This window comes from Macrosteles quadrilineatus, unplaced genomic scaffold (assembly GCF_028750875.1).
Source record: "Macrosteles quadrilineatus isolate MER2022 unplaced genomic scaffold, UCM_ALF_1.0 Scaffold_6__1_contigs__length_79288215, whole genome shotgun sequence".
Classification (NCBI taxonomy): Eukaryota; Metazoa; Arthropoda; class Insecta; order Hemiptera; family Cicadellidae; genus Macrosteles; species Macrosteles quadrilineatus.
This window is the reverse complement of record NW_026542599.1, coordinates 60,363,590-60,380,584: the sequence shown is the minus strand read 5'-3', so window position 1 is coordinate 60,380,584 and position 16,995 is coordinate 60,363,590. Positions and strand designations below refer to the sequence as shown.

At 36.9% G+C, this 16,995-nt stretch overlaps 1 protein-coding gene across 3 annotated transcripts; it reads left to right on the top strand.

The window, feature by feature from the left end:
- The first annotated feature begins 407 nt into the window (after positions 1 to 407).
- LOC128996698 (transmembrane protein 209-like) lies at positions 408 to 16,644 on the top strand. Of its 3 annotated transcripts, none has more exons than XM_054422137.1 (12): positions 408 to 501; positions 3,478 to 3,625; positions 5,541 to 5,702; positions 5,858 to 6,033; positions 6,623 to 6,763; positions 8,348 to 8,527; positions 9,747 to 9,869; positions 11,919 to 12,049; positions 13,402 to 13,630; positions 13,828 to 13,973; positions 14,311 to 14,463; positions 16,246 to 16,644. In XM_054422137.1, the coding sequence occupies exons 3-12, from the start codon at positions 5,545 to 5,547 to the stop codon at positions 16,378 to 16,380; spliced, it is 1,572 nt and encodes a 523-aa protein (XP_054278112.1). In that variant the 5' UTR covers positions 408 to 501; positions 3,478 to 3,625; positions 5,541 to 5,544; the 3' UTR covers positions 16,381 to 16,644. The 3 variants fall into 3 exon arrangements, with proteins under 3 accessions (XP_054278112.1, XP_054278111.1, XP_054278113.1); XM_054422136.1 differs by having other exon boundaries at positions 422 to 552; XM_054422138.1 differs by lacking the exons at positions 408 to 501; positions 3,478 to 3,625; positions 5,541 to 5,702; positions 5,858 to 6,033; positions 6,623 to 6,763 and adding an exon at positions 7,832 to 8,026.
- Positions 16,645 to 16,995: the final 351 nt, after the last annotated feature.

The following is a 16,995-nucleotide window of genomic DNA, read 5'->3' as shown; positions in this document are numbered from 1 at the left end:
AACTAGACTCGAAAAACGAGCTTCAAAATTTACAATGAGATGATAAGTCTACGCACTTGTGTTGGTTAGTGGTTGATATGTTGTTGATATTATGCATTGGTGTAATTTTTTGTCCTACGACGATGCATTTAGGTGGCCGTGATTGAGGTAGTACAAAGGCGGCCGTGGGTAATAATAGCAATATTAGCAATAGCCCTTGTCAATGTCATAGACTAACCAACACTATGTTTTATTTATGTTCTTGTTTAATCTAAGCATGCACAGATGAGTTGCACAGCTACACACCACAATGTACACTGCAAGTTTTCACCGACCGAAATCGAATCTACGAATCATCCAAAAAAAAAGAAAAAAAAAACAATTTGAAATTAAATGAATTCTGTTTGGATTATTGGAGTGGAGGCAGTGGAGGTTAGGCTAGGCCCTGTATTTGTAGTGTCGTTTACATACATATTATAATTTAATTGGTAGTTTTAAATCTCTTGGAATGGCCATAAACAGGTATATTTAATTTAACTGATCGATATAAAAAAACTACCTGCTTTAGTAAAGGTAAGCCATGTTAATTGTGGATACATCACACATGCCTATCTTTTAGGTTAGGCTATGTTGATGACAGTTGCTTCATTTTCCCGTAAGATATTGCATTCTTTAGATCTTTGCACTTGTATTCTATTATTGAGGATATATTTTTACAAAATAACTTGGTAAGTCATTCATAAGTTAGGACAGATCTGCCGTCACGGAAGTGTCCTGGAGTTCGTAGCTCCAGACTTTCTATCGGACATCCTGAAGGTCCGAAATGCCGTGACGACGCAGTGGGCGCATGCTCATTTAATTAAATTTTTTTAACTTATAAAAATTCTTGTACCGTACCGACCCAGTGGGCGCGCAGCTTAACACAACACCACCACCCCCAACAAGTTAAACTGGCGTTGGTAGGGAGTGAAAATTTAAAAACGTACGTTTTCAGGAAAAGCACTTTGCAAATTTTTTTCCCCTTTTTTCAAAACTTTTATTATTATTTTTATTTAATTAACATTTGAAGTTTCATAAAATGTCCATGGTAACGCAATATCTTTGGTATTTTTAAAAAAAAAGAGCATCTTTAGTGGAGAAACACAAAATCCTGTCACGACCATAACAGACGTTTAACCCTTAGAGTGCCAGGCGAGAAATAAAAGTAACGCTCAAAAATGCCGATGATTTTTCCCGAAGGTCGCGCTAAAAGTGCCGAGCGCGATCTGGCGATTTTTAGGTTAAAATTTCGTAAAAATCGAATTTTCGATATTTCGACCAACGAAAATCGATGTATCGCATCTAGTAACTTTCGACTCAATGTTAATATATGGGTTAAAAGAATCCGAGTATCCATTCGGTTGTTATGACAGCTGTTCGATCATTACGAAACGTCCGGTCAGCCGGACGTTGGCACTTTTGGCTCGTTCTAAAAACGTCCGGTCGGCCGGACGTTGGCACTTTTGGCTCGTTTTAAAAACGTCCGGTTCCCCGGACGTTGGCACTCAAAGGGTTAAATGAATATTAAAAATAGTTAATATTATTTTTATTACTATGTTTTGCTATAAACTAATTTACTTTTATGACCATTATACAATAAAAAGGTCACTGAGCTTTTGGTATATTTGATCTTTCTAGAAAAAAATAAATAAACTCAAAAAATTGAAAAAAAGCCAATAAAATCTTTTTAAATTTGTATAACTCCAAAAAAACTTACCTGAGACCCGAAAAATCGTTATGTTTGTATAGAGCTGTGCTTCTTTTGGGTATAAAACATAGAAATATGACGATATTTTAAATTTTTATGATAGAAATCATAAACGTGATGGTCAGGGACAAGCGGTACGGTCGTGAAATTTCTGAAATAATCTAAATCTTTCTAAACAATCCTTCAATTATACTGTTAGTTATAATAAAAATAAGTGTTTCAATTGAACTAAACTGTTCAAATTACAATTATATTAAAGTTATTGTCACGACCAAACACACTATAATCCATAAGGCTGGATTGGTCGTGAAAAAACCCGCGATGGTCGTGAAACTTTGGTCGTGAAATTACGTGCTATTTGGCTCTGTTCTGGCGGTAGCCCTGCACCTCATGTTCGAGGATACAAAGTGAACTTCTAGGTTAATCTAGCAATTGAAATATCTTATAAACAAAAATTAACACCATGTCTACTTCATCGAATGACTACGTACGGTCATGGACACACCAAAATTACAAAAGACACAATCTTTCCTTTATTAATCTTGTAATTCCTCCTTTCAACTCGAAACGACCGGCACTACAATCCTGACGTACACCCCGAACTAGTCTCTAAAACCAACTGACTCCATCGACGCCAGGCTTGCCACTGTCGTGCTCCAAAGTTGAAAATTTTTCCCAAATGTTCGTGACGCCAAATCAAGGGACAGACTTATTTTGTCATGGTAGTCAGTTTGCAATGACAATCAAATTATAATATGCTACTTTTTTGTAAGTTTAATAACCATTGATGACCTTAAAATATGGCTTTATATATTTCGGCATGAATAATTAATCTAAAAACAGCGTGAAAGTTGGAAAATGTACCCTGGGGACACGTCATGGTCGTGAATTTCGAGACTTTAAAAATACGAAACAAATACCTAGAACCTATTTAAAACCAAATAAATGTGTGTAACATGTTGCCCCCGTCCCAAAAAATATTAAAACACATAATAATAAACTACAAATCCAGTATCTACGAAGTAAAAGGCCAGGGACATGAAAACGTACGTTTTTAAATTTTCACTCTAGGGCCCTGCTAGCGAGTGCGCGTGTGTTGGTGGAAGGGACTTTAATCCCTCAGAGTCCTTCGCCAACCTCACAGACTATAAGTGTAGGCTGCCAATCCCCTCCTAATTAAAAAAATGTAAAAGTTAAAGTATACTTATTTAAACCTTGTATTAACCTGTCATTCATTATAGATAGTGATAGGCTACCTACATTATAATCTATCTAACTTAGTTATATCTAGGTACATTTTATTTTATTTTACATAACTTACCAACTGACATCTCCAATTTTATAAAATATAAATAAATAAATTTCTCTCGTGTGACTGTAACATAGAATAGAATTAAAATACTACCTACACTTACCTAACACTACCTACCTACCTACATCTACCTTTTAAGTTTAATAACTTACAATCTGTACAATCCAGCTGTAGCCTAATTTGTCTTGGCAATTTTTAATGTATGAAATAGTTTTTAATGTTTCAGTTTCTTTTGTGGTTTGATTGAAGGCCTAGTCTAACAAATTTTAAAAAGTGTTATTCTATTAGTTTAGTTTTTGAGCCAACGCTGCCTTCACTTTTGTACGAAGCTGTTAAGCCTAACTTATCTAACCAATAATCTACTTTAAGTACTTTTTAGAGACTTATTGTAGTACAGTTTTTTTATGTTTCTCATCAGACTACTTCATGTTCAATACAGGTTGACGTCGTAGGCTACACATACGAAATAGAAGACCTGCCTTGCTCCAGAGACTATTTTAATTAAAGGATTGAGAATAAGAGTAGCCTGTTAGGATTTTACTGGAACATATTTATATTTTCTGTGTTCACCAAAAACCTAAATAAAGGTGAGTGTTATACAGTAGGGCCTAATGACATTAAATGTATTTTTGTTAATTTTAAATTCTAATTTAAAACCAACAGATTAGGCCTAATTTATTCTTTGGTTAAAGGCTAGTTGGTTTTAAAAGCACTTACTACCACAAGTCAACAAACAACAGTGAACATTTATGCATCACTTTTTTTTACTCATTTAAGTTAGACTCTTTGTTGCAATTTTGCTCTAAAAAGAATGTTTTGGGTAATTGAAATTGACTTGCTCATTTCCTTATGGCAGCTTCTGAAAATGTCTGCTGAGGTGACTTAGCTGGGGGGACACTTGTGTGTATGTTTCAGTTGTAATCATAAACAATCACCCATCCCCTAGCTATTAACCAAACAGTGAAGCACAAATCATGAAATAAACCCTAAAGTAAAAACAAAATGTTGTCGATACTAGCGCCCAGTATCACTAACATGAACTACACATGAAAAGTTAGCTTCAAACATTACAATGGGATAAGAAGTCTACTTTGTGTTGGCTACTATATGATTATAATACCCGTGAACTAAAAAATTCAACTGTATTTTGTCGCTTGAAACTGAACTGAAACAGTTTCACATACAGTAGACTCCCTCTTATCCGGACATCGGTTTAACCGGACTACACTCGGCGGAAATGACATCTCTTTAACCGGACAATTTTTATCAGCACATTGGTTTAAACGGACTAGATCGGCAGGAAGTGGACGGTACTGAAACAACATTTCTCGTGGGAAAGATTTGAGACCAGTGATCAAAATCATGTGCCTAGATACCACAATGATCTCCTAAATTTAAGTCAAATATCACAGTAAACAGTCAGTTTTAACGAGTTTTTGGGACGTCGGTTTAACCGGAGAATCCGTTATCCGGACTGGCCTCGGTCCCAAGGAGTCCGGATAAGAGGGAGTTTACTGTATTGTAAGTAATTGTACTGTGTAACAGTCTTGGTTTAATCAGATGTTTCTAGCTGAATAGAAGAAAAATTAAAATGGTCTTTCAAGATAACTTTTCCTAATTGGGTGAAGACGACGCTATTCTGATAGGAGGGATAGTGCGGCATTTTTAGTATTAAGAAGAGTTCCAAAACGTAAGGAATAATCATGGCAGGAAATGTGGATAAGTACTACAAAACTCAAAAGTTTCTTATTTTATTTTATTTATTTATGGATTTAATTAAATTTAAATTAATTTTATTTACTTTAATTAAATTATTTGTTTTATAATTAATTTTACTAATCCGTATGTCCCATAAACATACATGAGAGCGATAATCTTCTATGAATTCTGAGCTTTCTTAGTTACCTATTCAATATGCTTCAAACAATTACAACACGGACGACTAGTCAAAAATGTAAAGCTGCAAGTTGAAACGCACAGATATTCAAGGCTGGTGGATTGTCTTGCTCTACGCTGTTCGCTATGGAATGGAGCTCCTTCCAACTCATTTCGGGCATGCCTTGACGTATGCGTCACTTGCTTCCATCTGCGTTAATAATGCAAGCATAAAGAGGCAGGCGCTTGGCACACACAAAAAAAGGACACGAGTGTGGACATAGCTATTGACTATTTAAGTCGTGACATTCGCCGGAGGAAAGTAGTCACGGCTCAACTATAATTACCTAATGTGTTTAGATGGGTAGCTAAATTATTTAAATTTTTTTTAGAGTTTCATGTATTGTTTGTTGTGTTCATTTAAATTGTTATTACAGCTCGTTTCTCTCAAATAGTGCGTTGTTCTTGAACCTCCATCCATGGTTCTCACTTTTTGTGAGCCGCTCCTCAGGCCTGCACATGGATTCACGCTTCCAAGTCGTTGGCCTGGGTGCAGGTACGAGGGCACGGTTCATATTTTAGGTACATTTGTACTAGTGTTGTACATATGACTATTTTTACTGACAGAATCATGCAGAGTTCGCCAGTTACGCCCACCTACTTCAGAAGCAAAACAATGCCGCAAATGGAACAAACAATGGTTATAACAAAGGAAACTAGGAAAATGCGAGATAGTCTTTTTTGGGGATTCATTAATGCTGCTATTCTCTCTGTGATCGCTTATGATATGTAAGTAAACTTTATAGTTTTTTACACTATGGTAAAATAGACATTCTATTCTAAAGTTAATAATTAATTTTTGTCTCTCCTACCTAACCTCTTGGTAAGCCGTAGTTTTTCCTCTAACATAAGATAACTAAGGAATGTTTTTTTTTTATTTTTAGAGTTTACTCCTGTCCGCTGTATTCTCCGACTGCACACATGATAGAACGCACCATTGCTGTCATTCTTGTCCTCAACACTCTGTTTCACTTTTGCCGTTACTTCTGGACATATTTGACCCTACAGCCTGTGGCTTTGTCGCCTCGGCAAAAAACACTTCTGGGTATTAAAGATTCAGGTAAAATGTAGGCCTTATATTATTATAGCTTTGATATTTTTAACACCTCTATTTAAGTAGGTATTTGATGTACGTGTGATGATAAGGACGAGTTTTAATTTATTGATAGTAAATTCTCCCATGAGACTTGTAATGCTTGTACCATAACAATCACAGAATCAGATTTCTTGTTAACCAATCTAAAGTTATGATAATATCTTGGCATATTCTATGATTCATTAATAAACATAATTTTTAGTTCTATGTCAATTTTGTACAATATTTTTTTATGCTGAGCGATGCCACCACGATTCCGCCTGTACTGCGCCCAAGTTATATTACCTAAAAAAAATTATTAAGTTAGCTTTATCATGTCTAAAAAAATATGGAAAAATAATTGTAAATAACTGTAGAATAGCCTGACCATGATTTTCATCTTCAAGTTGGAGTGGGCACACCCTGTGTGCAGTACTTATTGATGAAATCTAAAATTGTCCTAACTATTAAACAAGAACAGAACAAATTCATTAAAGTTACCCAAACTTAGGTATATGAGCAAGGCTTATGTTAAGTGAACAAAGTAACCCTATCACATTCTGTGATGTCGTAGACAACTACTTCAAGACAGCAACGTCCACGCCAGTCAAGCCTCCACAGCAGGTGTATGATTCTCCAACAACTCCACTGAACATGTCTACCAACAGCTGGCTCTCCAGCTCTGTAGTCTCTCACTGCGGCGACCCCAATGAGAGTAAGTATAAGCATTTCCTTTCTTTGATAAAAAAAATAAAATCCCTAGTTTTAGCGATCTAGATAAAAAAACTTATGTTGACACAATTTCATGTACCAATCTGTAAATTTTATGAAATAAAGAAGTTGATTGATTGATAACAAAAGTTAGTTATAAACTTCAAACCATCTTGCAAGGTCACTTATGTATGTAAAGTGTAGAGAAGTCAAGTGTAGGCTATCTAGTGTGATTTATGTCAACTGTGCGGAAGTCACTCTGAAGATGGCAACATCTCAAACTTCTTTGACTGATTTCCTCTCTTCCCTAACCAAAGTCAGTAAGATGCTAGTAATTTCCTTTAACTTGTTTATAAACAAACTAGTTTTCCACATAGGGTTTTAAATTTAATGCTTCTACTAAACTGTAAAATACTTTAATCCCAAACATCTAAAAGATACTATGTCAAGTGAACAAATACGGAGGTTGGTGGTCTGGACACTGCAAAAACAGCCTACCATGCCCTGGTCGAGTCACACCTCAGGTTTGGTCTGGTGGTCTGGGGAAGTACATCCAACAGCTATCTAAAAAGAGTCCTTATCCGCCAAAAAAGAGCTATAAGATGTCTAGCAGACCTTCAATATCAAGTAGCAGTCGTGATGCATTTAAGGAACTAAAAGTCCTCACCTGACATCGTGAGGCAATTCTCCATGCCATCTCCACAAATCAAACAAGAAACAGAGACATTCACCATCACAATACACAGAACACCTAAAGCTTTGCAATACCACCTCACCATCTAAGTTTCTTTAAAATTAAGACTTCCTACAAAGGGTCTTAGGGGGGAAGGGGGGATTGTATTTCAACAACCTACCAGAACAACTTAGAAATGAACAAACTCACCGTTTCAAGAACCAATTAACAACATGGCAACTAGAAAGGCCATTCTACTCAGAAAAAGAATTCCTTGACAACCAGCTTTACCTAGGCTACATATTAAATCCACAAATTTTAGTTATTATTCTGACCCATGTACTGTTCCCAACGAACATGCCAATAAAGATTATTGTCTATTGTACTGCAGCCTGCAGCACAACACAGTGATAGCATTTTGGGCTAATAAAGCAGATTTTGCTCATCGAAAACCAGCCACATGTTCTATTTCCATCAGTGTTTTTCACATCTTTTACAAAGCCAAAATGGTACCTCACTTTGTTAAGGCCATTGCACAATGCAGATACATAAGTATATCAGCAAAATGTCTTTGGTTCATCAAAGCAAAAGAAAGTAAGTAATATTACTTTCATACACAATGTTTATTTACCCTTCTAGGGAATAAGCTATGTAAATCTTTTGAAGATTTGCTCAGTTGAAGTAGTCCATATGCCTACCGTATTGTTACAGAGACTTTTTTCTGGATAGCAGGCCTAACTGAGTGTAAAAGAGTCTATCTTAGCTACAAGGGACAAAAAAATTGTACACTATTTAGAATATTTTTACCATCACTGACAGAGTTTTCAACCAATGAAGGTTTAAGTTAGGAAAATATGTCTTACTTGTGGCTTATTAAAATTTTTCCAAATAGTTTATGGTAACGGTTTTTGTTAGGTGTGATGTCAGGCAACCTGAACAACTCATCAGGATTGTCTTGGCTGTTTCACAACAAGTTGTCCCCGTCGCTGGCCTATGAAACATCCATTCTTCCCACCTCTGAGATCATCCAGGACGAGTCTTCGCTCAACCAGTATCTTAAGGAGTATGAAACTCTCGAGAGAAGTTCTATTGTGGGTAAGTGTCAATATTGTTGAAGTTCCAATATCTAGAGATGCTGTTACAACAGGCAGTTTAATTTTGTTTGTCTCTGGTTTAGTTTGATTCTAAATAGAAGGTCACATTTCTACAACATCCTTCTGAAGAAGCCTCATTGTAGAGGTTTCAAGTTACTTGTGTTGTGAACTTTTTGCGTAGTCAACTGCAATACAAACAAAAATTACTCTTAAGCCTAATGCTATTTTCCTCCAACAACTAAATAAAGTGGTATCAACTGTAGGATCTTGTGACACCTTCATTCTATGGATGCCTAATGTATGAGGAGTGTGGAACTTTTGCTGAGTTGTTAGCAAATCCGAGTCCTCCAAGGGCTTGTGGGGGTTGAGCGTCGGGCCAACAACTCACCTCGGAAAACCGCCAAGTTATGAAAAACCAACAGTATGCCTTGGATACAGGACGGATTACATGGAATGAACTTGAACCCACTGAAAGGCTGAGCTGAAACTGCATACAAAATTTGAAACTCACACACATACACGCAGAAATAAATTAGTAAAAATATGATGTAACTTGTATTTTTCTAAGTCTACTGGTTACGTTGCAATAAAAGCTCAAACTCGAGTACTCTATCTATCCTCTTTACCTTTCATGATGGTTGGCCTCTGGATCGTTAAAATTAGCACTAATAAGGTTTAAATTACCTGGCTTCTGTCATCGATCCTCTTTTTTTTATGAAACTACAGCTGTTTCATGCCTATTACTGGCACATCTAAACTACCGAGGATCGATGACAGAAGCCAGGTAATTTAAACCTTAGTAGTGTATCCTCTTTAACTCGACAGTAGTCATATCACCAATTTACGTAGCATAAGGAACACAGGATGTGGTCAGACCAATTCCTTATTCTAGTCAATCTACGATAGAGAATTAAGATAGAGAAACAAACAAAATAGAAAACTTCAACAAATATTAATTTTGAAAAGCTAGGAGAAGAAAAAGTAAGGAAAGATTTTCAGCTCAAACTGGCTAACCGTTTCCAGGCATTAAACAACCTTTATCAAGAAGACTCAGAGGTAAATAGAATTGAGAAGGTTTGGAAGAACATGGTGTTCGAGTGCAACCATTTTTGAGGCATTTTCAAAGAACCAACATTGTCTCTTTTGCATACTGACCCCATTGCGAGGCACGGGTATAGCTGCTAGTTTTGAATAAAATATTAGCAACATTTTGTCTACAGAGACCAGTATGGAACAGCCTTCCAACATGCTGAGTGGGTTCTGGTGTCACCCTGCGTCTCGGACAACCACTGAAGTGTCACCACTGCTGCGTAGATGTACCTACCAGATGTCTATCTCTCCAGGTAAGCTCCTTACTTTTCATTACATTTTCAGACTTTTGCTCTTTGTAGTAACAAAAGGTGGATGTCTGGGGTCGAACAATGTATGTATTTTAGGATTACTTAATGGCAGATCTTTTATAATAGCTGGTTTCAATTTGAGGTAAGGACCAGAGAGATAAATAAGGACAGGTGTATCTAAATCACCATTTATTCCCTTTATGGGAAATTCGCTTAAAGATACTCAACTTTAATAAAACGACAAAAGTAAAAAAATTAATTAAAGCCATGAGTTGATTATTCTCATAACATGGTAGGTATTTGTTTTATGGACCAATAAATCCTTGCCGTTTCTCTCGGTAATGTGTGTTAAAATAGCAGTTGTTACTAAAATTTGAGAGTAACGAGGGTTGTCCGTAAATTTCGGTCCTGTCGTGACCGAGCAAGCTAGTTACATTGTTACACTAGCACCATGTTCTTTTATTAATTCAAAATTACTAGCTGGTTCCTTCCTAACCCTTTGGGAAAGGTCGTACACATTTGCACAACTGAGTCAGTAGTGAGAGTTCCAAAATTTTCATACGAGGCAGTGATAACAATTTTTGAAACTTCGCTTGCTGATAGGCATGTTTAAGACTACAGTACCAAGGATTATAGTTATTCTTGGTTTTAGTCTTAAAGACGTTGCCTATCAATTCTGTTAAATCTCTTATTCGGTCGCACTGTGATTGGCCACAATCAGAACTGATGAATGACTGCAGCTAACAATGAAACACATTGTACAAATATTTATACCTACCCCTTACTCATCCCTTACACTTTCTATACTTACGACCAAATACTTTTCTACACATGTGTCAATGAACTGGTGATGGTCTTTGATTATGGTTAACTGTTGGACTAAAAAAAGGTTTATTATTGTGATTTAAATTATTTTTAAAAAAGAACACACATATTTGGGGTCTTTAAACCAAGCACAATCAGGACCAAGTTCCATTCTGGAGCTTAGATCTATGGATAGATTGAGAGTTGAAACTAAATTTAGATTGTTAGAAAACATATTTAAATTGAGCCTTCAACAGAATGGGCTGCTGTCAATTGCTGCTTTATGTTTTACACCAGTGATCACCAATTACATTTTATGAAGGTCCATCCATTCCAAGTTCCTATAAAACTGTCACGGGCCAGACAAGTTTCCGGGGGGCACAGAGTCTGCACATCTTTCTTGGGCAGACATTGTTCGATTTAATATCTGGGTACTAGCTAAGTAGTTTGAACGTAAACTCTCAATCTTAGACTTGCGAAGATCACTTCCTATAGGTACTTTGTATCAAAAGGCTTGTGTTTAGTCTCAAAGTGTTGTTTAACATTCAAACTCTTGTCAACAGATACAGTTTGTTGACATATCAAACACACAGGCACAGCTCCACTTTTGTTTGGAAGTATAAACAAATACTGATCCGTCCACTCTGGTAAAAACTGTCTATTTTCACTGTCTACTTTTGCTTTTTGTTATCCATTCCAAGTAATTCGCACTAGACTCTTTGCATAACTAACAAACAACAGGATGAATAATCAATCAGAGAACTAAACACCACATTAGTAAACAGACGACGCGGCACCGACAGTGCTGACTACAGCCAGTGCGGGCAGTCTGGCGACAACCGACGACGACGTGACGTAGCCACTCGGTGGGTGAGTTCGATTGGAAATGGAGGGGAGGAAGCTTAAAGAAAATGCCGCATCATTGCAACACTTAAAACTGTTGCTAACTAGCGCGGCGGGATGTTGAATGTTTCATCACTAATTGTTTTCTTGTATAAAATATTTTAATCTTTTATGGTCGGATGTCGATATTTGTTTAAGTTCAAATAAAGTTTGCAGCAAAAACGGCTACATTCAAAACATGCTTTGCAAGCTTTAGCTAAGTATTACTTTTCAGCCTTAAGGCCAAGAAAAAATCTGCTGGATTGTTTGTTATCACACACAGCTGATCTTTTCACTTTTTTTTACATTTTTCACTCGAGCGAATTTATCATGCAATTGTTTTAACCACTTTATTGAATGTTTCAGCACAGACCCAGAGTGGAGTGGGTACAGGGGATGAGACTGGGTCTCCCTCATCATACCAACATGCAGATGTGTGGCGACGGACTAAGATAAACCCAACGGTGTTGACAGAGTGGACGGCCAATCTGCGAATGGTAAGCAAAGTAGTAATGTGCTTGATCCTGTTGACTCATTGTAAAAACTTTCCACCTGACCCAGTTTACATTTATCTGAATCATTAACCTGAAAGTTAACAAAACAAAATTAATAACCAAAACTTTAAGCATCTGGTTTAAAATTTTATTTTTTTAATTTTTTTTTTTTTTTAATCTCGTCTTGAAAATATCCCGTTAGTATAATCCCGCCCGAAGCTTTGAGATGAAAAAATTTTGAAACAATTTTCAAGTTTCGGGTTTTGTCCATCACTACTTCATACATTATCATTTTGTCTCTGATTTTTAAATACTGTATCACTTTTATGGAGGTGGTATGGCAACTGCTTGTATTTCAACCCAAATCTGAATGCAAGCTGAGTGGGACAAGCGTCTCATTTTCCTCGTCAGGAACGGAACTGATGAGAACCTTTTCTACGAAGAAGAGGGGGAATGTAGGAGAGCCCCTCACGTTGATTTAAAAAAATCATAAAATTTATTTTATAATTTTTCAGTTATAAAATTAACTTTTTAATTATAAATATAATTTTAATTTTTTTTTATTATAAAATTAAACTGTCATAACCTAACCTAACCAACCAAACTTGCTGATAATATAGAAAATAATAATAAGATAAAAATCGAATGAAGGTTTACTAATTTTAAAAAATAGTTCTGTTCATAAATAAAATTATAAATGCCTCAAATTCTAACAAAAGATGTACATTTAAGAAGTATTCACATTCTAAGCAAAATCTTAGACAAAAAGTTAGCGTCCCCGGCGGGATTGGAACTGGAGACCTCCAGAACATCAGTCCGAGACGCTATCAACTACACCACAAACACCGATGGAATCATATCGTCTCGTTACGGTAATGGTGATCCCTCAAGAGAAGAGTGACGTCACGCGCCACTCCATCTCTAAAGAGGTTCTCATCCATTAGTGACGAGGAAAACGAGGCCCTATAGCTGAGTGGGGATGACTGAGAACAGAGAAGTCTTGTGTTTTGTTACTAAAATCAGATGTTTCTTTAACCTGAACCATTTATGAAATGCTCAATCAATGAACAAGGACAGCTGGGTCCAGTTTCAGTTTCAAACCATCAAAAAACTACTGACTTTTCTCAGGATCGAACTGGAGACTTTCAAATAGTAAGGAGAGTACTAATTCAACCAATGAGCTCTCAGCTGACTTGTTTATTATTTCCCCCAAAACTGTGTGACTATTTTCAAAGATTCTGCAGAAATTATATCTACCCTGACTTGATTGTTTATTCTTAGCTGCCTTTATTTATCTTGATAAAAATAAAGGTATATATCAGTGTCATGAGTTAAATTTTAATCATCTCTCGCAGTGGATCTCTCAGACCATCCTAGGCAGGTTAGTCAGTGAGATGAAGCAGGTAGACGCAGCTCTTCACGCCCAAGGTCTGGTTGACGTGACGGTGGGAATGGTCGGACTGGAGCGGCTCAAGAAGACTGCTCAGATACCTCAGGTGGTGCTGAATGTACCCAGTCTTGCAAGACTCGTGCCTTTCCTTGAGATCTCCCAGAACCAGGAGTACGTTGTGTCCAGGATCAAAGGTAAAGTCGACCAGTCAAGTCTGTTTATGTATTCAATAAATAAAATCCATGCTGAATATTTTTATTGCATTGCTTTTTAGTTAGGTACGTTTGTTGTTGATTTGTTTCATTTTAGAGAATTCCCCTATAGGGAGGTAGCTATTACCGTAGGTGTTTAATTTAATTCCATTCAAAATAAGACTTGTTGTTCTGTACAGAGCTGGCCAGGGGAGGGTGTATGAGTGAATATCATTGGAGCAGTGGAGGTATGTGGGAAGGCAAGGAGTGGACACCAGCACTGCCTACTGACTCGGCTCTCGTGTTACATCTGTTGGCCACCTACCTTGACTGCCAACTGCCTCAGGTAAGTAACGGTGCATTGTGCCTGAAGCGACTCTTGCTATAGTAGCTGAGCGATAGTCGCCGGCAGTGTATTGCCCCTGAAGCAATTGAACCTGAGTGATTCTTGAGTGATGGTACGAGTGGTCTTTCTCAGTAAGCTGGCTGAACTATTCCTTTTTAAATTACCCAATTAGCCACTTAACTCTCTCTTTTAGTATAACTTTCAGTATCCAAAGGCAATGATATAACTTATTTTTGCTGGAGTAATTTAGTAGGAGTTGCTAAAGAACACAAATATTGGTCTAGTTTTTTCCTCAAAAGTATAATGCACAGTTTTGTAACCTTACATAATGTTACAGACGTCACTGCCTGACACTCGCCCATTCTCCTCCCAACATCTGGTGAAGCAGCCGAATAAACCACACCCAGGACAGTTGTGTATTGTAGAGACATCTAGTCAGCCTCCCAACTACATTTTGCAAACTAAGACTGACACTTTCCACACTCCCAAGGTAAATCAAAGTGTTTTTGTATGTAAATACGAGGTTTTTGGCTTCGCCAACAGCTGCTCACCATCTATCCACGTTAGTGGATTAGTAAATATTGTTTCTCTTAAGTAGGTTTTGGCTCTACTAGGAGGAATCAATCATACCACAAAAAGTTTTTTTCCAAAATAAAATAACCAAAGAAGCATTTTTTCTAAGGCCCATCATATCATACGAGCGCTATTGCCGCCACGGTAATCCCGCTCTAACCAGGCAATGGGGTTTTTATGAAGCTAGTCATAAGGACGCTAATGTCGTTGGCGAATCCGCGTAGGCTGGACGCTGAGCGCTGCCAATGCGGACGGTCGCATTGGCGACACGGTGCTAGTGACGGGGGGGACCCTGTCATAGGGAGTGCTAGCGTCACCGGGACCCTTCCCCCCCCCCCCCCGTCTACTGACACATCAACTGGAAGACCTTTTTGGAGTAATCACGTTTGACACAGAACAAATTATTTATACAGTTGAAAAATGTCCTCCTTTGTACGACATAAAGTGGAGTGATAATAGCAACAGGCAACTAAAGGCACAATGCTTGGGAATTCGGTTCCCTATCGTCCTGGATTCTTCCGATAATACTCTTCGATCATGTGCAAAAAGCTTACACGACCTAACTGAATGGTGTCCATCTGGGAAATAAGTGCCGCGACTGCAAATGCGCCCAGAAGAGGCTACATATGACAGGCATCCGGCGTAGGCGGAAAGGGATCAACGCATTTGCCGTCTTGTATGATATGGCCTTTTTCGGGCGCTATCTCGACGGCATCTGCGCGACAGCAATAGCATTCACATGATATGAGCCTAAGAGAGAAACTCAAAATGCTCATGGGAAAGTGATTCAAAATGTCGAAACCTTCCTAAATTTGTTGGATATGCATGGACCAAACCTGTCTCTGTCTCACTTATGACCCAATATTTGTTGGGTTTTTATCTGCATGCTTAAGCTGTTTTTTTTTTTTTTTTTTTTTTTTCTATGTAGACCATATTTTAATAGTACACAAAATATTTTATTTATTAGATTGCTTTTGTTGATAAGAAAGTTAAAAAATGTGATATAATGTTATCATGTTGTCAAGTAGGTATACATAAAAAACAACTTACTTAGGGTGTATGTCACAAAACAGTTAAATTGTAATTGTAAAATTGTCTTATGATCTAATCTTTACTGTTACAGTTATCTGGGAATGTTTTCAAGATATGGATTTGAATTTAGACTACGCAAAGTGTTTTATATTATTATAGATAATGTATTGTTTGAGCTGATATAGAAGTCCCGATTTAAAAAAAATATATTTTTTAGGTTGGGCAAAATTTTCTGATCAGGGCATAGCAAAACAATATTATGATTTTTCAAAGCTGCAAACAAAAGTAGCGTTTGACTTTTGGAATCAGCATGTTGAAATCAAAGTATAGTACAAAACAAAACTCTCTATTATTTCCTTGATAGACAGATTACCTTGGATTTAACTTTTATCTTGAGGGACTAGAGATAAAGACAACAGTATCAAGTAACCTCTATAAGTGCAAAACAACTTAACTTTCAATAACAGAAAACTATTCTCTTTTGCATCTTACACCCATTTTGAAGCACTGGTAAAGCAACACACGGTTTTATGGGAAGAAATCTATCCCCTGATCCTACCTTTAAAACAATGGCTCAACAGCTGAGATTTGTCGAAATGTTTTAAAATTCAAGAACAATCCTCCTAGTTTCTTTTTAAGTCTACTCAAACCAAAATTAATTTTCCAGGGAAGAAACAATCTGTTCTTCACGATATTGCTGTTTCTTCACACTGTGAACACCAAAGATCATGGAATCCTAGGCCGCATCAATTTAGGAAGATCGGGAGTGAATATGCTTTGGATCATAGACGATGACAGCTAAACCAACACAAACTACATGGCTGAATAAATCATAATATGAAACCTAATGTGTTCTTGACTTTTATTATAATTATAAGTATATTTAGTACATGAAGTGATTTACTTTGGTAATATTGTAACAATTTGAAGTGATTTACTATTGTAATATTGTAACCACTCGTATTTGAGCTATCAATTTCTGTTCCATTAGTTTATGACAAACTTGAATGAATTGTGACTTCAGGACAATTCATATGTTAATGTATTATTTTTTTATGTGGTTAGTATTTACTTTATAAATATTGTATATAGTAATGTTAGGCAGGGGTGCCCACAAGGGGGGGCTGTGACGCAGACTGCGTCATTGAAATTCTTGGGGGGGGCTCAAAAATTCCAAAGGGGGGGGGGTGGCTAAAGCTAATTGCAACAGTGTTCAACGTGACGACAATCCAAAATATATTACGAAGTCGCCATATAGAAAGTGGATTAATTAATGACAATAGCTATATTATTGAATTCAATTAGTTAAAATAGGATTTTAGGATAGTTTAGGATTCGTGTAGAAAGTTATTATTCAAGATTAGCAAGACGTGAGATCTAAGAGGGAGCGCACGGGATGGCTCAACTGATGTGATAG

Bases quoted from the DNA above. Each gene is read 5' to 3' on its own strand.
- LOC128996698 (XM_054422137.1), top strand. From the start codon at position 5,545: ATGCAGAGTTCGCCAGTTACGCCCACCTACTTCAGAAGCAAAACAATG. The intron at 5,703-5,857 runs GTAAGTAAACTT...TTTTATTTTTAG, and splicing joins TCTGTGATCGCTTATGATAT to AGTTTACTCCTGTCCGCTGT. The intron at 6,764-8,347 runs GTAAGTATAAGC...GGTTTTTGTTAG, and splicing joins CTGCGGCGACCCCAATGAGA to GTGTGATGTCAGGCAACCTG.